The 25,140-nt window shown below is 37.3% G+C and overlaps 2 protein-coding genes across 13 annotated transcripts in view; both read right to left on the reverse strand.

The window, feature by feature from the left end:
• Positions 1–653: 653 nt before the first annotated feature.
• On the reverse strand, positions 654–17,739 carry si:dkey-261l7.2. Of its 10 annotated transcripts, XR_015522944.1 has the most exons (9): positions 12,180–12,340; positions 11,910–12,036; positions 6,505–6,594; positions 6,341–6,435; positions 5,893–6,056; positions 2,847–2,963; positions 2,336–2,733; positions 1,106–1,170; positions 654–952 (listed from the first exon to the last, which is right to left on the reverse strand). XR_015522944.1 is itself a non-coding variant. In NM_001386508.1 (8 exon segments), coding segments are annotated over 6 exon segments (687 nt in total). In that variant the 5' UTR covers positions 12,035–12,036; positions 12,180–12,355; the 3' UTR covers positions 1,917–2,016; positions 2,232–2,637.
• A 2,324-nt stretch (positions 17,740–20,063) lies between these two features.
• Positions 20,064–25,140, reverse strand: part of phip (PHIP subunit of CUL4-Ring ligase complex) — a 69,460-nt gene continuing 64,383 nt past the window's right edge. For all 3 annotated transcript variants that reach the window (XM_087307442.1, XM_087307441.1, XM_087307443.1), the window contains one exon: positions 20,064–24,909. In XM_087307442.1, the coding sequence (XP_087163568.1) occupies positions 24,248–24,909 (662 nt within the window). In that variant the 3' untranslated portion in view covers positions 20,064–24,247. The remainder of the gene's footprint in view (positions 24,910–25,140) is intronic.

Raw genomic sequence — 25,140 nt, forward strand, 5'->3', positions numbered from 1 at the left:
CTTTACCAAGCTTGAACTTTGCAACGCAGAACTGCAAAACTTGTTGCACAAGCTTGTGTTTTCGGTCTGACGCATTCACGTGCACATGAAGTCTATGGCGAGAAAAGGCCAGTGTGACCGCAGCTTACGAGTTTGATTAGGCAGCCTAGGTTTGTCTGATTGCGGTTTAAACTAAACTTTGCAGGACACCGTGGAAGGGGTGGTGGTGGGGAAAAAAGAAGGAAAAAAAAGAAAAGTCCCATAAGGTAAAAAAAAAATTTTTTTTCAAATATTTTTCAAAATACCAAAAAATATATATTTTGTCAAATATATTCAGACATATATTAACAAATATATCTTTTACAAATACATTTTGACCATTTTTGAAAATATATTTAAAAATATATATTTTACCCATAATATTATATATTTACCCATCATACATTTAAATTTTCTACATTCACTTGACAAAATCTTTTTTTATTGTAATGATATATTTTTTGTATGCAACAGTTTTTTAAAGATACATAAGTTGCATATATGCTATTATTATTATTATTATTATTATTAATTATATTAAAAACATATTAAATAATAAATACTTTGATCTCCTCTCAATACTTTAGGTTTGAAAATGTATTCATCACCCTAAAATGTATTTAAAAATATATCAATTTCCATTTCAAAAATAGATTTTATTAAACAATACATATACAGCATATATCTAACATATATTTAAAATATATTTTGGCCAGGAAAAATAATATTTTACCATATGGGTGAACACAGTTTATCCCATTCTCAATACTGTTTTATACAACAAATCATTCATTTTTTTGATTTAAATAAATATCACAATAACTAAAAACATTTGATCATAACTAATTACATTCTGCAAACCATATTACCTGTCAAAACAACATGTGCATATTAATCCACTGTCATATTAAAACAGTGTTTCCCAAGCCTGTTCCTGAAGGTACACCAACAGTAGGCCTACATATTTTAGAAGTCTCCCTCATCTGACCCATTAACTTCAGGTTTTGGAGTCTCTTCTTATGTTCTGATGAGTTGATCGAGGTATGTTTGATAAGGGAGAGGTTGAAAATATGTACTGTTGGTGTGCCTTCAGGAACAGTGTTGGAAAACACTATTATAAAATACACTCACTGGCCACTTTATTAGATACACCTGTCTAACTGCTTGTTAATGCAAACTTCTAATCACATGGCATCAACTCAATGCATTTATGCATGTAGACAAAGTCAAGACGAACTGCTGCAGTTCAAACTGAGCATCAGAATGGGGAAGAAAGGTGATTTAAGTGACTTTGAACGTGGCATGGTTGTTGATGCGACATGGGCTGTTCTAAGTATTTCAGACATTGCTGATCTACTGGGATTTTCATGCACAACCATCTCCAGGGGTTTACAGAGAATGATCCGAAAAAGAGAAAATAACCTCTGAGCAGCAGTTCTGTGGGATCAAATGCCTTATTGATGCCAGAGGTCAGAGGAGAATAGCCAGACTGGTTCCAGCTGATACAAAGGCAACAGTAACTCAAATAAGCACTCGTTACAACCGAGGAATGCAAAAGAGCATCTCTGAATGCACAACAACCTTGAGGCGGATAGGCTACAGCAGCAGAAGACCACACCGGGTGCCACTCCTGTCAGATAAGAACAGGAAACTGAGGCTACAATTCGAACAGACTCACCAAAATTGGACAATATATTGGAAAAACATTGCCTGGTCTGATGAGTCTCGATTTCTGCTGCGACATTCGGATGGTCGGATCAGAATTTTGAAGTCAACAATATGAAAGCATGGATCCATCCTGCTTTGTATCAACGGTTCAGGCTGGTGGTGGTGTAATGGTGTGGGTGATATTTTCTTGGCACACTTTGGGCCCATTGGTACTAACTGAGCATCATGTCAACGCCACAGCCTACCTGAGTATGTCCATCCATGTCCATCCCTTTATGACCACAGTGTACCCATCTTCTACTACTACCTCCAGCGCCATGCGCCATATTATAAAGCACAAATCACCTCAGACTGGTTTCTCAAACATGAAAATGAGTTCACTGTACTCAAATGGCCTCCACAGTCACCAGATCTCAATCCAAAAGATCACCTTTGGAATGTAGTGGAACAGAAGATTCGCATCATGGATGTGCAGCCGACAAATCTGCAGCATCTGCGTGATGCTATCATGTCAATATGGACCAAAATCTCAGAGGAATATTTCCAATCTTAAAGCAGGATTAAGGCAGTTCTGAAGGCAAAAGTGGGTCCAACCCAGTACTAGTAAGGTGTACCTAATAAAGTGGCCGGTTGGACATTAAATTTAGACTGCAATTAAACTAATTGACATCCCAATTAGTTTTTCTCATAACTTTACAAATGCTTGAAATTAATATGATTCTAAAAATGTGATAATAGAATTTTTTACTATTCTGCCCTGAGAAAGCTGACACAAATATTCAACAAGTTTAATAAGTACAATTACTCAGTGTTTATGTATTTGGGGTTGCCTATAGTAAATCTCTCTCAAATGTACTTGCTTCCTTTTTGATCTTTTCCTTGTTGCATTAAAAGAATCAATACTGTCAATGGAAAGTAACAGACTTCCGGTTTTAAAGTGTTTGTGCTGGTTCAGTCATGAGGGTAGATTTCCTGCAGCCATTCCTGCATGACAAATGTTTCCCCATTGAAGTATGAAAAATAATGCTCTAGAGTTGCGATGTCCGGCTGTAGAAAGCAAACACAAACACTGGTAAAGATTAAGCTGGATTAAATCCAAACAAACTTTATAATCCTTAAAGAAAATGCACCAGAAGAGGGTGAAAAAGATTTCAATGCACCTCAAAGCCACGAAAAATCTTCACATTATACTGGGGAATGTATCCGATCAATATTGATGAGGAATCTGGTCCACTGAAGAGAATTCTGTAATGAGGAGTGTCCTTTGCTCTCTCCAGCTACAAGCAGAGACATGTTTATCAATGGACTTCTTTTACAGTATATGTTAGATTAGCTGCAAATGATGAATTGTTTTTCAAAATATTATCTTTTTGTGTCTAACAGAATAAAGAAAGTTAAACAGGTTTGGAACAAGCGAAGGGTCAAGAATAGGTAGTAACTAATGACAATATAAAATGTTTTTGGGTGGCCTATCCCTTTAACTGAAGATTCACTCTGACATGATAGCTTGAATCAGTGAGTCGTTACCTGCAGATTCACTGTGACCTGATCATTTGAATCAGTGAGTTATTACCTGGATTCACTCTGAACAGATCACTTGAATCAGTGAGTCTTTAACCTTGGATACACTTTGACCTGATCATTTGAATCAGTGAGTCATTAACTGTAGATTAATTCTTACTTGATCATTTGAATCAGTGAGTCGTTAACTGTAGATTTGTTCTCACTTGAGCTTTTGAATCAGTCAATCATTAACTGTAGATTCACTCTGACCTGGGGTGCGTTTCCCAAACAACGATGTAACACGCGGCTGAACTGAAATATCATAGTACAATGCATCATTCGGGAAAATATGAACTATGAAGTGATGAATGTTTCCAAAACCCCTAGTTTCTCTGTCGCAGATCCATCGCTTGAACCACGTTAGTTATAACATAAAATGCCCATAATGATGCTCTAAACAGGGTGAAGTAACAACTTTTTTAGAGAAAAACCCAAAATTTATTTTTGTAAAATATATATTGTTTTACACAAACATGCATTTAAAATAAAATCCAATATTAGATTTGGTAAAAACATGTAAATGCCACATAGGGGCTATATTTGCTTAACTAATATTATTGAGAAGTTGAACATTATAATATTCTATTCTAAAACAAATCACTTACAAAAGCTAACATGTATTCTAATATCATATAAATAATTAAATAATGAGGCTATTTATTAAGAAATGAAATGTACTATTTATTATTTATTAGAAATGAAAAAACATACTTTAATAATGTTATTGATGATTATGATAATAATCATTATTTAATTAATAATTAATTAAATTAAGAAAAAATAATTACTATTATTGTTAAGTAGGATGTTGTTTATTTATTTATATTTTAAAGTCTACTTTTACAATTTGAGACACTGCAGAAATGTAACCAGCAGGCCCATGTCATATAGGGTACAGATCTTGATTAAATAACCCACTATAAATTAAAAGAATTAACGTATGCTTTTTTGTTTTCACACGCTTTGGAGACGCAACATAAATTCCACTTTTAAATAATAGGTCACCTACAGCTTTCATGAGGCTGTGTTCAAAATGACATCAATGTTTTCAAAGTGCATTGCGAAGGGAGCACAATTGTAAACATGAAGATCGCTAAAACAATAGATGACCATAATGCTTTTCATTCATTCATTTTCTTGTCGGCTTAGTCCCTTTATTAATCCGGGGTCACCACAGCATAATGAACCGCCAACTTATCCAGCAAGTTTTTGCGCAGCGGATGCCCTTCTAGGTGCTACCCATCTCTTGGAAACATCCACACACATTCACACACACACACTACGGACAATTTAGCCTACCCAATTCATCTGTACCACATGTCTTTGGACTTTGGGGGAAACTGGAGCACCCAGAGGAAACCCACGCGAACGCAGGGAGAACAGGCAAACTCCACACAGAAACGCCAACTTTTTATTTTTAACTTTAATTTTAATAATTCCAACTTTGATGTTATTCCAACTGTAGATTCACTCTGGCCTGATCATTTGAATCCGCAAATCTTTAACTGTAGATTCACTATGACCTGATCATTTAAATCAGTGAGTCGTTAACTGTATATTCACTCTGACCTGACCATTTGAATCAGTGAGTCGCTAACTGTAGATTCACTCTGACATGAAAACTTGAATCAGCGAGTCGTTAACTGTAGATTAACTATGACCTGATCGGTTGAATCAGCCAGTTGTTAACTGTACATTCACTCTGGCCTGATCATTTGAATCCGCAAATCTTTAACTAGATTCACTATGACCTGATCATTTGAATCAGTGAGTCGTTAACTGTATATTCACTCTGACCTGACCATTTGAATCAGTGAGTCGCTAACTGTAGATTCACTCTGACCTGATCATTTGAATTAGCGGGTCGTTAACTGTAGGTTAACTATGATCTGATCTATTGAATCAGTAAGTCGTTAACTAGAGATTTACTCTGACTTGATCATTTGAATCGGTGAGTCCTTAACAGTAGATTAATTCTTACTTGATCATTTGAATCAGTGCATCGTTAACTGGAGATTCACTCTGACCTGATCATTTGAATCAGTGAGTCATTAACTGTAGATTCACTCTGACCTGATCAATTAAATCAGTGCGTCGTCAACTGGAGATTCACTCCAACCTGATCATTTGAATCAGTGAGTCATAATCTATAGATTCACTCTGACCTGATCATTTGAATCAGTGAGTCCTGAACTGTAGATTAATTCTTACTTGATCATTTGAATCAGTGCGTCGTTAAGTCGAGATTCACTCTGACCTGATCATTTGAATTGGTGAGTTGTTAACTGAAGATTCAGACCTGAAGTGTGAATCAAATGAACCCTTCAGAACTGCATCTTGTGTACTTCTTGCTTACTGTTTTATTAATACTGTAAACTTTAAGTATGGTTTTCCACATATCTAAAAGAAAGAGCCAGTTTGAACTAACCGCTTGACCAAAGCATTCAACTAATTTATTTAGACACAAACTTCCTCTCCTAGCAGTTTTAGTGTTAGTTGTTAGTTGTTAACAATGTTAGTGTTAGTTGTTAGCGATAGACCTATACCCCCCAAGGTACCAGCCAAAAACACACTAAAATATGGTTTCATAATTGAAAAATTTTTGTGAACACACCACTATATACAGTAATATACTTAACAAACCTCTGTGTCTGTGTATTTCTTTCTTTTGATCCACTCTGGAGGGGCTCGGAGTCCTGCATCCCAGCCCACGATCACACCAATCATTTTATTTTGAGTCTCCAGAACAACTTCACCTACACGATGCAGCACATATGCTGGTCTGGGGCTTCGCACATCCTTTGAGACTGATCACATATCAAAACATCAGTCATTTTACACAAAAATACATATTAGCTCTTTAATTTATTTATTATATGTACACAAACCTGCATTTCAGACACTCAGAAAACAACACACAAATGCTACATGAATGCTATATTTCAATCATCTAAACTGTAGTCAAACATGCATTTCTTTTGTGAAAGAAAAACTTTTATAAAACATTTAAAGTAAAAAAAAAAAAAACATCTATAAACACTCAACACCTTCCAAAAAACAAACTGGTGGTGAGATCATTTAAAAAGTTTACCTGCAAAGTAGCCATGCTCATTATCGTGCATCAACAGCTCAATGGCAAAAGCTTCTTCCAGTGTTTGGTACTGTTCTTCTTCTTCTCCAAATGACCTGTAACACAACATAACATTCAGCATCCGAGTGATTCAGAACTCTTAAAAAGTATAGGCATAGACTTACGGTAGTTTGGGAATCCATGTATTTATCCAGTCAACCCAAACAGTGGTGTTCAGGTAGGATTTCCTCATGGTGCTCCATGTGTCGATGATTCTGTATATGAGAAATCAGATCTTGTCAGTGACATCCTACAGTGTGACACTTCATTTTAAACCAAAGGAAATACTTTTTTGTCGCTCTAAAAATTATCATTTCAATTTATCTCAATATTTTATCATGAAGGGCGACATGGTGGCTCAATGGTTAGCACTGTCGCCTCAGAGCAACAAGGTTGCATGTTCTCCCAGTGTTGGCGTGGGTTTCCTCCGGGAGCTAGAGTTTCCCCCACACTGCAAAGACATGCGGTACTGATGAATTGAATAAACTAAATTTTCTGTATGTGTATGTTTGTGAAAGAGTGTTTATGAATGTTTTCCAGTACTGGGTTGCAGCTGAAAGGGCATTCGCTGTGTAAAACATGCTATATAAGTTGCTGGTTCATTCCGCTGTGATGACCCCAGATGAATAAAGGGACAGCTGAAGGAAAACCAATGAATGTTTTATCATGTGGCATGGGAGTAAATTTGGTTTTGCATGGATGCGTTTAGTTCACTCTCAAAGTGTCAAAGTGCACATTTTCTGAATTGTTTTATACTTGAATTATGTTTTGTTTCAAAGATTTCAATATGTACAGATTTTTTTCAAACTATATGCATTTGGCTAAAACATTACCCTGAACTGAAAAAAGAAGCTAAAAGACCATATTTCAAAAATTAAATAAAAATAGTATAATAAAAGGACACCAGATCTGAAATACAGAGACTTGAATACTGTATTAAAACATTGTTCATTCAAAATGTAAATTCAGTATTATACACTTGTATAGAAGTCTCTTAGGCTCAGACATTTAGACTGTAAAGGGTTTAAATTTTCCAAATATTTTGATTATTTTAAACCAGGGGTCTGTTCTTCGTACCTCGCTTAAATGATCTAAGATGATTTGGCAGATCCTGGATCTTTTAATCTTGATAACTGATCTCTCTCTAATTTGGTTCTTCAAACAAGTTCGCGAATCAGATTAGAATGTCTGGATGAACTCATCTGAGATCTCTGCGTGTGTTGTGAAGGACAGATCTATCGATCCTCGAAATCATGATCAGCAATGCAACGATTGGCTGACGGCACAGCTGCATAATGACATCATCTGATTAATATTCAATTATCCATGTGACCAAAATTACATCAAATTAGCAGTAAACGGTTTGTTAAATATGACACGCAATAACCTTTCATATTTGTTGTGAGTGGCAGGCTTTACACTCTTATGTGTCAAGAGTATTCATCATGTATTTTAATGCATATCAATGTATTGAGTTCTACATTTAGAGAAGATTTTCTTTATTATAGTAGCCGGTTTTTTAATCGCTGTATGGAATAACTGGATGTTTACAAAAGCATTTTGATATTGGTAAAGGCATCTGCAACTTTTGTGAAGCATCAAATCACTGGCATATTAACTGTCAAAACAAGACATAAAACATAAAAGTCACATATTCTGCATTATTATTATACACAAATTGTACTAAAGTGATCTAAAAAGTTCATATCAATAAGTTTTCTCTTTGCACCAGCAGGTGGCAGTCTTTGTACTTTCATTTCGGGGGTGCAGATTGCATAAGTTTTATTAATAACTATAACTTTATTTATTTTATTAATAACTATAACTTATATATATATATATATATATATATATATATATATATATATATATATTCCCAAGTGTATAAAACTACTACTGTAAGAAAATATCAGAATTCGGAACATACGTTCTGTATTATCTTTGCTTGAACTGAGCCGATCTAATCCTGTTTATATGATTTAAACCTGCTTCCGATCAGGTTTGAGCTAGCAGAACTGTTGCTATGACAACAACTCTCGGATCAGCTTTGAAGAACGAAACGATCCTGGATCGTGTCAAATCGTCAATATCCAAATCCAGCTAACTGAGTAATCCACAAACGAAAAACGGACCCCAGGGGTGCCCAAACTTTTCTTATGACAGGCCAAAAGCCAAACTTGATTGAGGCTAGTGAGCCCATGGTAAATAAAGTTGCCATGGGTAATTTCCTAACTTGTTTAGGAAATATGAAACAATCTGATTTGTAACAGAATTACACAAGTTTTTGCCTTGATTTGCTCGCTGATGTCTTCTTCTGCATAGTCTTCTATCCGTCAAGTGACAGTATTTATATTTTAAAAAATTTAATTCATTCATTAATTTTCTTTTCAGCTTAGTTCCTTTATTAATCAGGGGTTGTCAAAGTGGAACGAACCGCCAACTTATTCAGAATATGTTTTAAGCAGCAGATACCCTTCAAGCCACAACCAAACACTGGGAAACATCCATACACTAGCTTATTCAATTCACATATAGCGCATGTCTTACCAGTTTGTGAATATTAATAGGACAGCCTTCACAAGTCAGCCCAGTAAAGTATGGGGTGCCTCAAGGATCAGTTTTTGGCCCTTTGCTGTTTACAATTCACATGCTACCACTGGGAGACATTATTAGAAGACATGGGATCAGCTTTCACTGCTATGCCGATGATACTCAATTATATATTTCAGCTAAACCTGATGAGATGTCTGAACTGTCTAAGCCAGGGGTGGCCAATCCTGTTCCTTGAGAGCCACCTTCCTGCAGATTTCAGTTGCAACCCATATTAAACACACCTGCCTGTAATTATCAAGTGGTGTTCAGGTCCTAATTAATTGGTTCAGGTGTGTTTGATATGGGTAGCAACTGAAATCTTCAGGAAGGTGCCTCTCCAGGAACAGGATTGGCCACCCCTGGTCTAAGCTAACTGAGTGTATTAGAGATGTTAAAGACTGGATGACCAACAATTTTCATCTCTTAAACTCAGAAAAAACAGAATTATTACTTATTGGGCCTAAATCCTGTACACAGCAGATCTCGCAACTCAATCTACAATTAGAGGGATACAAAGTTAGTGTTAGCTCTACTATAACAGATCTGGGTGTCATATTAGACAGCAATTTAATTTTTGAAAATTATATATTCCATGTCACAAAAACTGCCTTCTTTCATCTGAGAAATATCGCTAAATTGCGAAGTATGTTATCAATCTCTGATGCAGAAAAGCTAGTCCATGCTTTTATGACTTCTAGGCTGGATTACTGTAATACTCTATTTGCTGGCTGCCCAGCATCCTCTATTGACAAACCTCAATTATTACAAAATGCAGCAGCCAGAGTTCTGACCAGGTCTAGAAAATATGATCATATCACCCCAATGTTATCCTCCTTACACTGGCTGCCTGTTAGGTTTCGTATTGAATTTAAAATATTACTTCTCACCTATAAAGCTCTAAATAATCTAGCTCCTGTTTATCTAACTAACCTTCTGTCTCGCTACAATCCAGCTCGCTCTTTAAGATCTCAAAACTCAGGGCTTCTGGTAGTACTTAGAATAGCAAAGTCAAGTAAAGGAGGTCAAGCCTTTTCGTTTATGGTTCAAACACTCTGGAATAGCCTTCCTGATAACATCCGAGGCTCAGACACACTTGCTCAGTTCAAAACTAGATTAAAGACCTATCTGTTTAGTAAAGCATACACTCAGTGCATCACTTAGCTGGTTTCCACACACGTTTCTGTATCTTGTTTATATACACTATGAACAGCAGCTACGCTAATTATTCTCTTTTTTTTCTCCATTTCCACCTGGGGATACTCATCCCGAGGTCCTCAGATTATGCGCAGTCACTGATTGGATCCAAGACCAGCGATAAGATGATCCCGAGGTTTTCATATCCGGGACCAGGCCGTATCCTGAGCTGCTGCTGCACTGGTGGTTATGGGGGAGTGGAGAGCATGAGACTGATTCCAGTGACGCTCCAGGAACAAACGAGTCTTTGCTTAGGCCAGCTTTCAGCCTCCACTGCTAAGACTGCAGCTCTGCACAAGACTTTTGGCTAGCGGAGAAATTAAAATGGTCGTGCCGATCTGAGTCTGGTTTCTCTCAATGTTTTTTTTCTTCACTCTCATATCGGTGAAGTTTTTTTCCCTCTCCGCTGTCGCCACTGGCTTGTATAGTACAGGATCGGTAGAGCTAGGCATCGATGAATTTGCTCTTCAGTGTTTGGACTCTCAGTAATGATTTTAAACCACACTGAACTGAGCTAAACTGAACTGAACTTAAACACTAAAAACTGAACTACCCTGTTCCAGTTACTATGACTATTTATGTGAAGCTGCTTTGACACAATCTACATTGTAAAAGCTCTATACAAATAAAGGTGAATTGAATTGAATTGAATTGAATTAAATGTCTTTGGACTGTGGAGAAAACCAATGCAAACACAGGGAGAACATGCAAACTGGGCTGGGGCTCAAACCAGCGACCTTCTTGCTGTGAGGCATTCGTGCTACCTACTGCGCCACCATGATGCCCAATTTGATTCATTTACACATCACCCTACTTTGGGCATCTCTGTTTTAAATGCTGAGATACCAGACTTTACAATAGTTTCAAATATTGTCATATCCTAACAAAGAATACATCAATGTATATCTTATTTATTCATGATGTAAATAAATAGTTTTATGGATCACGTATTTAAAAAAAAAATTCTTTATATCTGTGATGGCAAAGCTGAAGTTCATCAGCTCATACACACAGTCAATACTACACGACTAATGATTCATTCATTTTCCTTCCGCTTAGTCCCTTATTTATCAGGGGTCACCACAGCGTAATGAACCGGTCTGACCTCTCTATTTAACGCTTTATCCCACCTAAAGATGTATGTGGGGGTCTGCCCTTTAATAATTAAGAAATAGTTTGCTCTGATCTGTATCTTAAATAATTTTAATAATTAAAATAGTAGATAACTTCCCTATACATTTGACCACCCCTATAATGTTTCATACCATTGTGAAGGCATGTTTGTGCCAGAAATATTAATTTATCGGTGTGAAACCAGCAAATCTAGAGCAGCAACAGACAGAATAAGTGTTCACAAAAAAAGTTTTCTTTAAAAAGGGTGTTTGCAGGTGTTTGTAAAACTAGATGCATGATTTTTATTCTATACACTGGCTCGCACATGAAAGCTAAACAGCGAAATAAAAATATAAGCAGTCATGGTCATCTATTAATACGTGCAGGAAAGCAAACCTGTGAGTGTCACAGATTTGAATATCCCAAATATCATTGACGACCACTTAATATCCCTCAAAACACTGAAAACATAATACCACGTTTGATTAATAAAGTTGATGTAATTTAATGAAATATAGCCTATAAATGTGGTTCACTGAGCCATATTACAAGCATAACCGAAACACTTGACACCAACCCACCCCCCCTGTAGGCTATATGAAAGCTTGTTTTATGTTTGTGTGTTGTTTACGTCTGAGTGGCGATGTGTCGCTGTGTGGCGGTTCTTCCTGTCCACCTGGAGATGAGATACTGCGCAGGTAAAGCGGACAGCAGGAGCGTCAGCTGCAGGATCACACCTGACGTGAGCTGGGGCATCACTGCATACAACACATTTCACATCACATCAGCACAGAGAGTCTACTGCTTCTTTTTAAAATGTTGTAGTTACAAATATAGAAACACTACATTTACTATCATGTAGCAGAAAAAGTTAATCTTAACCTACTGTAGGCTATCTTACCTTAGAACTTCAGTACAATCAAATCAACACTGACTGACTTCACTGTCTTCACAAAGACAAACGGGAAGAGATCGTCGAAACTCTTAGCGTGTTGTGCGTTGTGTAAGCGTTGCTTTGAAAACTGAATATGAAATTTACATGCGGGAGGTTTCGGTTTTGGCACCTGCGCCTCTGTGGTTTAGCATTATTAGACTGCGCGTCCAATAGCGGCGGCCCACGAGAGGAGGTGTGGACGCGCCTCGAGCCGCCACGTCAGGAACCGCCGCGCGCGCAGGTTTGTTTACTTTGTTAGTTTTTTCTCAGTTCCTTTTTATGATATAAATTTCCTAAATTATAAAAAAAAAACATTTCAATACTTATAACAGTAGTTTTCTACCACAATGTTGTAGTTTATTTAAAGACATATTATATAGGTCTATATCTTAATGCGTTCGTTAATTTTAGTCAGACTACTTGCACATAGCCATAAAAACTAACCAATATTTGTTCTAGATTTTTTCCAACTAATCCACAAGAGGGCGCCCTTCTCTAAGAAATGTTTTATCATCAATATTTATATATTTTTTTGTCATAAACCCTTTATGTTACAATGTTCAATATTAGTTATGTCATTATAATATACAATAACTTCCATTCAATCCTTTCATTTAATAAATTTAAAGTGATTAGCTACTTGACAGATGATATCTAGATATATTGTTTTAAATTTACAACAGACGTTTTTATAATTTCTAATGTTTCTAATGATTTTTTAAACCCGTTTTAAATTATCTTAGTCTCTTAAGCAGGTAACCTACTTATTTTTAATAATTACTTTGTGACCACTAAAAAGAAGGACACCTATTGTGAATATATAAAGAGTTCAGATGCAAAAACCTTTTAGTGCCATCTCAAATTTTCATCTAATATTACCATTTGTCTCAGCCTCAGGTTTATGTCTTGGTCAAGAAATTTCCCTTTTATGGTAAATAATGAGTTATTTTTATTGCTTTCAACATGAAATAACTGAAAAATTACAGATGGTACTTCGAGGTTTTTGCAATTTCAAATACCCATGTCAATTCGTTTTTTAATTTCAGTAATACTATGTATATCATAGCTTCTAAACAAAACAATTCCGACTAATGCACAAAAGAGGGCGCAATTCTCTAAGAAATGGCTTATCATCAATAATTGAATCTTTCTATGGCATTAACCCTCAAATAATGCAATGCATTTTGTTCAATATTAGTTATCATGTCAGACTATAATATCAAACTAATTAATCCTTCCATGATTTAAAATGATTAGCTACTGAGAGATGATTGAATATGAATTTCACTCAGTATCTAGCTGAATACAATGTTTTAAACAGTTTCACCACTTTAGGGTCACACAAATCCTCCCTTTTGGACTCAATAAATGTAAATGTATCCATCAAATGCAATTCAATATAATTCAACTTGGGGCTCAGTGGTTAACACTGTCGCCTCACAGCAAGAAGGTCGGTGGTTCGAGTTCCAGCTGGGTCAGTTGGCATTTCTGTGTTTGATCTGGGTGCTCCGGTTTACCCCACAGTCAAAGACATGAACTATAGGGAAATTGGATGAACTAATTTGGTCGTAGTTTATAAGAGTGTGTGTGAATGAGATGTTTCCTAGAATTGGGTTGCAGCTGGAAGTGCATGCGCTGTGCAAAACATGCTGGATGAGTTGGTGATTCATTCTGCTGTGATGACCCCTGATGAATAAAGGGATTAAGCTGAAGGAAAATGATTGAATGAATCATATTTGTGGCCAACTATATAGCTGGGAAGTATTTTTAGCTGAAATGTCTTGTGTTTTGTTTCTGTTTTGTCAATTTTTTGTCTCCACGGTTACTAAAAGGTTGCACACCTGTTTCCAGTTGAGTTACATGTGTGTTCTCCTCAGTGTTGTTGCTTTTGTTGTTATCTCAAAGATTTTAGACAAGATTGTGTCTGTACAGCTAAATTATTTCTTGGTTAATAATATTTTTGATAAGTTTCAATCCGGTTTTAGAGCTGGTCATAGCAGAGTCCGCTCTATTGAGGGTTTTAAATGCATTTTGTTGGAGGTTGATTCAGGTAGCCCTATTGGATCTCAGTGCTGCTTTTGACACAGTTGATCATGACATTCTCATTGGCTTAGAGAACACGCTGCTATCCTGGGTCTATAGCTTTGAATTGGTTCTCTTCATATCTGAAGGATAGAACTATCTCAGTCAGTTTGGGCAACTCTTGTTCTTCTGTCATATAATTAATGTGTGGGGTTTGATACTGGGGGCTGTTTTGTTTTCTCTTGTTTCCGTTGGGTAAAATCTTTGAAAAGCATGGCATAAATTACTATCTGATGCTGATGACTTTCAAATCTACTTCCCTAAAAAATCTGGGGATCAATCCTCCCTTCAGGCTTTGTTTATTTGTCTGGCTGATGTGAAGTGTTGCTTAGCGAATAACTTCCTCCAACTGAATGAGGACAAGTGTGAAGTTAATGTTTTTGGTTTAAAGGCTCAGATTCTAACAGCAATCCCTCATTGCTTCCTGGTAAGATACATTCCTCTGTAAAAAGTCTTGGTGTTATTTTTGACTATGAGCTTGAATTGTATTGCTAAATGAATGCGGTTGTCAAAAATAGTCTTTTCTATCTTAGATATATTGGCAAGCTGAAGTCTGTTCTCTTTCAGTGACTTCAAGAGTTCACACTTAGCTGATGATTGATTATAAAGCTTGTTTGGCATGCTGTCCCGGAGGAGAGCCCTGAGCTAATGAGATCCTCGAGACCTCAGCTCCCTCTCATTTGCAGGGCGAGAGGGGAGTTTAAGCTTAGGTAGATCTGGAGAACTCCCCTCGGCTTATTTCCCCTCGGCTTATTTCTATTAATGACGGATATGAATGACTGAGGAGAGGTGTACTCGCCAGGAGCTTGGTTATGGTATCAATATTGTGTTCAATTTACCTAGATTGTGTGTTTTTGGACTGTTAGAGGAAACCCGAGAGCCCGGGAAAACCCACGCGAGCATGGGGAAATGAGCAAAACTCTGCACAGAAATTTCATCTGGTTTAGTAGGAACTTTAACCAGAGACATTCTTGCTGTGAGGCAACAATGCTAATCAATGGGCCACCGTGTCGTCCATCTGGAAAAGAGGGGAGTAGGGGTGGGTAGGAGGAGTTCTTCAAGACGAAGATATTGAGATAAGAAAACTCTGGTTATTTATAGTGAGTTAGGAATCATCTGATTGGAGAATCAATAAGCTGATGTGGGAACAGATGAGAACAATCATAAGCACGTGATCCTCCTGAAATTAGTTTATAAATAAACATCACGTGTTCCCAGAGATGGGTTGCGGCTGGAAGGGCATCCGCTGCGTAAAAACTTGCTGGATAAGTTGGCGGTTCATTCCGCTGTGGCGACCCCAGATTAATAAAGGGACTAGGCTGACAAGAAAATGAATGAATGAATAAACTTCACGTGGAGAAGGTTGTTCATGCCTTCATCTCTTCTCGTTTGGATTATTGCAACGCATTGTATCTGGGCGTGAGTCAGGCCTCTCTCTCTCTCAGCTGGTCCAGAACTCAGCTGCCAGGCTTTTAACAGGCACAAAAAAAGGAAAGCATATCACACCTGTACTGGTTTCCCCACACTAGATACCAATCCAGTTTAGAATTCAGTACAAAGAACGGTTGTGTTTTTGAAGCCCTTCATGGCCTGGCCCCTAGGTATATTTCTGAGCTAATTAATTTACACCAACCCGTGAGATCTCTTCGCTCTAAGTAGGGTTCATGCGGTCATGGAAAACCTGGAAAAGTCATGGAATTTTGACACAGCATTTTCCAGGCCTGGAAAAGTTTTGGAAAAATAGAAAAACCCACAGTTTTGGAAAAGTCATGGAAATTAGTTTCACAAATATCTGTATACTTGAACTAGGGCTGCGCGGTATTGGAAAAATCTGACATTACCATATTTTGTATTTCTGTGATATATATTGTGATGTGAATACAATTTCACCAGATAATTTAACAGGTTTATTTGGATTGATTAGGGGGATTTTGTAGAGGAGTGAATCTCGAGTAATATATAAAAAATAAAGGACAAGCAAAGATAAATAAAATATAGTAAAGACAAAAGTGAATGATAGTTTTCAGGTATTCATCATTCAGGTACAGATATTGACTAATCAACACTGTATAGTCTTCATTCTACATTATTTAATATTTATTAAAGTTTCAAAAAACTACTTGTGGCCGGATGTTTTCAACTCTGAAATTTTGAAATGTTCACACAGTCACAGGCCTTAAAGAGCCCATATTATACATGAAATAGGGTCATATCCTGGTTGTAAGGGTCTCCAACAACAGTCTAATATGCATGCAAGGTCAAAAAACACTTTCATGGTCTTATAATCTGCATTTATTTTTAGCTAATTATCCCAGCGACTCCTGTATGAATCGTCCAGTGATTCATTTGTTCCCAAACCCCTCCTTAGCGTGGAGCTAATCTGCGCTGATTGGACCGATGACAGTCTGTCGCGATTGGTCGACTGCCTTCAGTCAGAGAGGGAAATGGCCAATAGCTAATCAGCAATTTAAACGTGGATTTTAGCTGCCACACTATGGCGAGTGGATAGTGCCACGGATAACCGAACGAAGGAGACAGTCGTGTACTCGCCATACCACACACACACACACACAAAAACACACACACACCTCCGGATGACAACGCTCCCGCTTCCGCCCGCACCCGCCAGGTTTTAGCCTGAAAACCCGCTCCGTTTTCTGCCCGCCGCGCCCGGTCCCCGGCCCGGAGCGGAGAACACAACCAAAAATCACCCAGTATACAGTCCAGACAGCCAAGCTGTCTGTTTAGGTTTAAACACACACACACAGCACAAAGCTCGTTCGTTCGTTCGTTCGTTCGCTCTCTCTCTCTCTCTCATACGCGCGCGTGCGCACTAACACACACACAAGCACCACGCAGACGCTCTCTTTCTAATTCGCATAGCAATATCTGTGATATTGCTAGACAGCCCGCTCCCGTCCCAAATTAAACCCGTTACCGACCGCTCCCGCGATTTATTCGGAAATTTATTCCCGCGGCTGTCCCCGCGCCAGATTTCTGCGGCGCGGGAATAAATTTTCGAATAAATCGCGGGAGCAGAACTCTAGCACGGAGCTCCATAAACAAACAGCACGCGTCGCGTTTTTAACGTGACTTTGCACGCGATAAGATAAAATATCCAGTTAACCTGATACAGTACACGCGGTTACAAGTAACAAATCACAACTAAATACATTTGCAAGCTAGAGTAAACGAGGCAACAACTTTAACCGCATGTACTTACACTTGAGAAATGGAAGAAACCCATCCTGACGTCCATCAGTTACTCTTTACTGATCCTTCCTTTAACAAACTCAGATGAAGTATTCTTTGTAGCATGTAGCTTCCAGAAGTTTCCAACTGCTTGGTTATAATGCTGAGGTTTCATCTTTGGGTAGAGACTCAATATAATGTCCATCTGCAGTGTTACTTCAATCGACCGGCATGTTTGTGTGCGTGTGTTTGTGGGTGTGCGTGTGTTTGTGGGTGTGCGTGTGTGTCTGGGTTTCTGCGTCAGAGGGCGGGGCTTCAGGTTTGAAATCTCCCGGGTTTGCGCGTGCACGTGAATAACTTGGGCTGTTTCTCAATTCCAAGAACGCAGAGAATGGACTTGCGTTCTTGTAGAGTGCGGTCTTGCCAGGTGTCCTCGGAAGAACGAACTCAGGAGACCGCGAGGGCAGAGAACGCGTCCTTTGAGAAATGGGATGCTGCGTTCTTCCTGATGGTCATGTGACCTTCACGCGTTTTAAATGGAAATTATTTAAACATTACAGCCTTCATACAACGATTTATTGTTTCCCCCCTCTTCAAAATATATACTTTGCATAAAAACATTATAAATATACTCTGCACAATATAAATAAAACTAATTTTAATACGAATTTCATCAAACAAACACAATTAATGTGTTTATTCCTTTATTAAGATGTTCATGTTAATGTTTACCTTCACCGTTTCATTTAGGGAAACTCCTGAGGTAAATAAGTAATATCTCTGAACTTTAATAATAAATCTAAATAAAATGCTGCGCTTCCCACCTCCAGTCGCAATGACTTCTGGGACTTCCAGAGCGAGCTCGCTGTTGAAGTCTGCATCGGTGCGTCCTCGATATCAAGAACACATCCGGGAAGTTTCACACGTCCTCCGTACTTGCGGTCTTGAGTATTGGAACTGAACTTAGGCAGCTGATGATGACGTTTCACGAGAACACGAGGACGCAAGACCGCTGAAGAACGCATATTGAGAAACAGCCTTGGTTTCGTTCGTACGTCATGGCGGAACACCTAATGAGTCGGTATCAAGGCGATTCGTTTGAAGCACTATGAGTCGACTCTTTTATAGATGAATCAACCGTTTTAAACACTGTATTCTTACAGATTTAAGCCTTAGCTGGATACTTCACTTCACTTAGAGCTGTGTTACACACTACATGGAGGGGAATTTTCAAAAACCCATAATATGGGCTCTTTAAAGGGACAGTTTACTCAAAGATTAAAATGTACTCACTATTTACTCACACTTGTTTCAATACTATAGGAATTAATATTTCTTCTTTTTGTGTTCATTTAAAAAAAAAAGAAAGAACAGAAAACTCATAAATGTTTGAAACAAGTCAAGGGTGTAATAAATGGTAAGTAATTTTTGGGTGAACAATCTCTTTAAAAATGCATGCAGATGATAAACCTTTACTCCATTATGATTAAACTCTATATTAAACTATAATCAGAATTATATAATTGTATATATAGTATATAATTATATAATTGCAGATGCACACATTGCGATATTGATCCTGAAACAATATATTGTGCAGACCTAACTTGAATATAGGTTAGTTGTCTTTACTTTTTTTTCTGTCCTTGGCCAAAAACTTGCTCTCACATTGTTAGTGCTGTTTAAGCTTTATCAAAATCAATTTTACTTAGATATAAAAACAAATTGAAACAAAATAAATTGTTGCGTGCTCTATGATATGCTGAAATAAATTTGAACGTCATTGTTTTTCTTATTATTTATCATGTATATGAAGACATTACATGAAACATTACGTCATGAAAATGTACTTGAATGTTCTGGAAAATGTTTTGGAAGCCATGAAATTTTAGTAGTAAAAATGCACTGCAAAAAATGCTTTTCTTACTTAGATTTTTTGTCTTGTTTCTAGTCCAAATATCTAAAAACTCTTAAATCAAGCAGAATTTTCTAGACAAGCAAAACATGTCATGTTTTAAGATATAATATGCCAAAATTAAGTGAGTTTTTCCTTAAAACAAGTTAAATAATCTGCCAATGGGGTAAGCAAAATAATCCTATGTCAAAAGGAAAAACTAGATTATTTTGCTTACCCCATAGGCACATTTTTTTGCTTGTTTTAATGAAAAACACATTTAATATTGGCATATTATTTCTGAAAACAAGACAGTATGTTTTACTTGCCAAGAAAATACTTCTTGATATAAGAATTTTTAAATATTTGGACTAGAAACAAGAGAAAAAAATCTATGTAAGAAAAGCATTCATGAACCCTGTCTAAGGATCGACTCTATTTGACAGCTCCGCGATCACGCTTGAAATGTCGAGGTGATAGAGCTTTTTCAATAGCAGCTCCAAGACTCTCCTTAAAATAAATTGAGAAGAGTTACATGTTTCTCCCGAATATGTTTTTGTTTACAATGAATAGAAGTGCTGCTGTTTAAATAATTCTCCTCATTTTTTCCTACCTGTGATGAAGCCAGGCGTCACACAACTGCAATCAAAGCAAAAATGTAATAAAAAAAACAAGACAGAATGTGGAAACACAAATGTTTATTTCCTTAAAATATCAGTATGAACTAATGTGACAGCAGTACACCCTACACATACATTCTATTTAACGTCTTTATTTACACTTTTTCCTTTATATAAAAGTATACAAACTAACATAGAAAGACCTCTCCGTCTGAGGATATAAGACTGGAAGGAGGTGGGAAAAGAAAAGACCCTGACCCCACAAACAAAACGTGACTGTACCTTCAGATTCAAAAGACCGGAGAATTCACGAACATGCATCCATCTTTCATCAATCAGCCTGTGAGATGTCACTATCTGTGCAGTTTAGAGGAGATAGAGGGGTCGTGAGTCTGATATAATACAGTTTTCATGTTGCAACAGATTATAAACACCAGCTCAATAAAACATGGGGCTCAAACGGTAACGCACATACAGAAAAATGGACACTCAGACATGCATCAACTGCACATAAAACAGCCACATACACACCAACACACACACACACATTCAAAGGCTTTGGTTCATCAAACCAGTTTTAAAGCTATGGGCTGGATTAGCTCTGTCGTAATGAATGACCCAGACCACAACTGTTGAAAGTACACAAAATCAACATCATCCGGCTCCCTAATGAAAGAGACTGCACTGCATATTGTGAGTCCGGATTCACCTCGGTTGTTCATACAGATACGTACAAAACAAAAGTCAAGGCACATTCAAAACACAGAAATACCACACGCATGCTGCCTCTTTTTCGCTGCCCTGTGGGATCTACTTATGCATCAGAATGGGAGATATCAAACACAGTGTTTCAGTGTGATCGGGGGTGAAATGAAACGAATGCTTCCACAGTAGTTCAATGAGTTCGGCTAATACAGAGAAAGAGGCCTGCTCTCCAGGATAGATGAAACTACAGGTAGTGCTCAATGAACATTGCCACACACACATATATAGTAACTCTGTTAATAGTGGTTTGTTTACAGTGATGCCAAAAGCATTTGGACATACGAGACAACATCTGAAAATGTACTGATGTCATTGCATTAATACTAATAGTATAGTTCACCACCAGAAGCAACAACAAATGCACTTACATTCAGATGAGTTTCTTCTGTTTGTAATAAAAGAAGATATTTTAAAGAATGTTGGAAACCACTGACATCTATAGGAAAGACTTATTTGGAAAAACTGGTTTGGAACATTTTTTTGACTGAACTATGCCTGTAAAAGAAGAAAGAAAGTCGTTTTATTAACTATTTTATTAATATCTGGTCACTTTCTGGTTGTTTCACATGTTTGTAGGTAATACTTTGAACTACTACAACTCTCCTGGTGTGCGTTTCTGAAAACCATCGTTAGCCAACTAAGGTCGCAAGTTCCGTCATTATAAACATAGTTTGTTGAGTTTCCGTTTACCAATTCCATTGTTACAACAAATATTCGCAAACTGCATCTCAAACTTGTTTGCTTGCAACTACACCTCTGGAGCTGTAGTTAGAAACATAGTTCCTGGCTGTGTTCAATTCCCAGTTATCCCCCATATGCCTTATTTATTTAGAACATTCTAACATTTAAACTTGGAATGATTTTTTTAAAAAGCATTAAAGTCACCACTTTTAGGTGTAATTTGCATTTAAAGTATTTTTACAGTTCAGTTTTAGCGATCTTTGTCTTGATAATTGCGTTCCCTTCATAGTGTACTGAAAACATTACTAAAACTCTCAAAAGAAGTTGTTACCACCCCGTTTAAAGCATCATTATGGGCGTTGTACGTTATAAATAACGTGGTTCAAACGATGGGTCTGCGACAGAGAAGCAACGGGTTTTGGCAAACACTCGTCACTACATTGTTCTTTTTGTGACATGCACCCCGCTTGTATTAGAGACTTCAGATGATTTTTAAAATTAAAATACTCTAATTTACTAATGTTAAGACTGGTGTTTAATTAACATGCAATTGTCATTATGCAATTATTATTCAGTGAGTTGTATTCTATCACTGAAATGTTTAGGATCAGTAAGATTTTTTCTTACTAATGGTTATTTATTATTATGTTGTTATTAAAATGGCATCTTTTTATTTAGCACGAACACATTTAATGTTGGATTTAATGGTTTAATGTATTAATCCTTGTTCAAACTACATCTTTTAGAAAAAGCTTTTAAATTGGAATGAAACTGATCTTTTTGTGCCTCTCTATGTTTCTGCTGTATGCATTTGATGTTTTGGTTATGTTGGTTGTACTGTATGCTGTTTTATATGTTGTTGTTTATTTTTGCTCATTTATAACCCAAGGTATGTACAGCACAATGGTCAACAACTGTTGTTTTAACGTGCTTTATAAATAAGATAAAAAGTAAATGTTTTAAGAGTAAAATAAATGAAATTTATATTGTTTATATAAGACTCTATTCAGAACAAATGCTGTTCATCTGTTAATAAATAGTCAAAAATGTACCATGTTTTCCATCACATTAAGCAGCACAACACATTAGCAGCAAATTAGCATATTCGACTGAAGGATCATGTGAAACAAAAGACTGAAAAACAGGAATATATAACATTTTAAAATATATTCAAATGGAAAACAGATTTTTGTACATGATTTTTTACAATATTACTGTTTTACTGGACTTTTTGATGAAGTAAATGCAGCATTATTGGGCATAAGAGATTCTTTCATCAAAACCTTTAAGTGAAGACTCATTTGAGCGACCTCAAATGTTGGTGTTGTATAAATATTTGATATGAAGGTGCTGACACTTTGATGCTAAAACTATATAAACTTTGTGTTTGCAAAGGCTAACAAATCATTATAAATATAAATCAGTTATAAATTAATATCGACATTAATATAATTAAACATGTAATGGATCATTTCAAACATATTCAAGGTAATCTGCAAGTATATTCCAACAGACACTACATTTACATCTATCTCTAATGCAATGACGTTCAGTTATTTTGAAACTATGCCATACGTGCCCAAACACTTTTTGCAACCACTTTAACTTCTAGTTAGGGATCACAGTGCATTCTGGGTGCGGAGGGATGATGCCATGACCATCACACACCTCAACAACTGCATGAACTCAACACACACATACTTGTTTTAGTGGTATATAAGAACTTTCCCTTGAAGTATTGCAATTAATACTCTATAATCTGCTTATTATATCACTTAACCCTGTCCCTAAACCCAACCCTCACAGGAAATCTGTGGCAAATTTTGAACATAAAAAGACCCCGTGCACGTATAATTTTGAACAGTTATTAATTACAGGACATGTCCTAATAAACAAACTCATAATTGTAATACCTTGGTCATACCCATGTCATTATACAAATAAATGTCCTCGTTAAACCACCAAAACCAGCACACACACACACACACACACACACACACACATACAGTGGTCATGAAATGCTGCTCACTAAGCTCAATCCCAGCAACAGTTAAACAACACACGCTTTTCTGAATACCTCAATATCCTAAAGCATCACACACACACACACACGCACACACACAAACACTGGGGAGTACAAAGGAGCCATAATGTATTGATAATAAGTATGAAAAGGCACAGGGTATTGCTAATTATATAAAACCATGCGTGAATTACCACTGCCACTGATCTTGACTTGCAGAGACAAAGCCGATAAAACAACAACAGAGATTTATGAGGTTCTTCTCTGCGCTCCACTACAGCTTTACAGCCACAATGATCTGTTAAAAATAGACTCTTTCCCAACAAGTGTTTGATTTGTTGCCTTTAGCAACAACTGTGTAAAAACGATGCATAAAATTAACAGTTTAAAGAAACAAGACGGAGTAAAAGCTCAAGTTATTTCACACATACACACACACACACACAAACACACACACATACACACACATCCTCACGTAAGTGCTTTCTTGAGAAATGAAATCAGGATTTTGGATTCGTGTTTCAGTACCTTTCACACTGCCATTCAAAATAGTGCATTTGAAAATCAGTATTCAACTGCATTTGTGATTTGTTTTTTTTTTTGTGGAAGAAAAGGTATAAGGTGGGGGATTTCAGGGGGCAGCGACTCTTGAAAGAGTTCAAAAGTGAAAGATTCAAATAATCGTGACAGTCTGATATAGCAGCAGGAATGGTTTCCCCCTTTCCCAACAGGACGGGATTGAGGGTTGTGTCGCAGAGGACATGCAAAGTTGGCAATGTTACCAGCCAATAAGATTGGCTTTGGCCTTCTCTGTGAGCTTGCGGACTCTCCCTTTGCTGGACGTCCCAAAAGTAATGGAGGCGTCCTCAAATAAAAGCTGTCTTTGCTCTTCCTCAGAGTCTTCTTCATTATAGAAAGCAGTCCTTCGGCCCTGGTTGCGTGTTTTCATCTGGCCTTTCGAGCTCCCGTCTTCAATATAAACCTCAGGCTCCTCACTCTGGGCGGAGCCAGATGTATGGGGCGTGATCTCTTCGTTGCCACGTCGACTGCTCCGCCGGAGAGTTTTAGGGCTTGGAGGAGCTGGAGTGTCTATCGTCTTTGTGATTCGTGGTCTGCCTCGTGTTTTCGGATACTCTCCCGAATCTGAAAGATTACTGTCTTGGGCTGTTGAAGAAGCCCCGCCATCATCCCCGGTGGGCAACATAAGCTCCTCCTCGTGGGAGAAATTTCGTCGTGGGGACTCCGTGTCTTTTTTGCTTTTTCGTTCTTTCTTTTTAGAAGAGGTCTTAGGCAGTGGAGGTGGCGGCGTGTCCACCGGCGTCTCTATTTGTGTGTCTAATCTGGGTCTGCCCCGGCCTCTTCGTACCATTCCTACAGTCACTTGACTGTGACCATTCAAATGCAAACTGTTCTGAGGAGGAGAGCTGTGATCAACTGGACCTAAGAGAGAATGAGCATGTAAGTACAGATGAAACATTTACATAAAGTTAAAGGCAGAATTACGAGCTCTCCTGTGAAATTTAAATTCTTACTCAATTATTTCCAAAGTGATAATATTTTTTCCCCTGCCAGTTTATTCAATAACAAAATAACAACTTTTTTTTTAAAATGTACACTCACCTGCCACTTTGTTAGGTACACCTGTCCAACTGCTCGTTAACGCAAATTTCT

The sequence above is a fragment of the Danio rerio genome, chromosome 23 (assembly GCF_052040795.2).
Source record: "Danio rerio strain M-AB ecotype USA chromosome 23, GRCz13ab, whole genome shotgun sequence".
Lineage (NCBI taxonomy): Eukaryota > Metazoa > Chordata > Actinopteri > Cypriniformes > Danionidae > Danio > Danio rerio.

What these genes read in the sequence shown, in the direction of transcription:
- si:dkey-261l7.2 (XM_087306099.1), bottom strand. Translation starts at nt 12,034, where the DNA reads ATGCCCCAGCTCACGTCAGGTGTGATCCTGCAGCTGACGCTCCTGCTG. An exon ending in ACATGGATTCCCAAACTACC is followed by an intron (nt 6,436 to 6,504) that starts GTAAGTCTATGC and finishes GTTGTGTTACAG; the next exon opens with GTCATTTGGAGAAGAAGAAG. An exon ending in TGAGCATGGCTACTTTGCAG is followed by an intron (nt 6,057 to 6,340) that starts GTAAACTTTTTA and finishes ATATGTGATCAG; the next exon opens with TCTCAAAGGATGTGCGAAGC.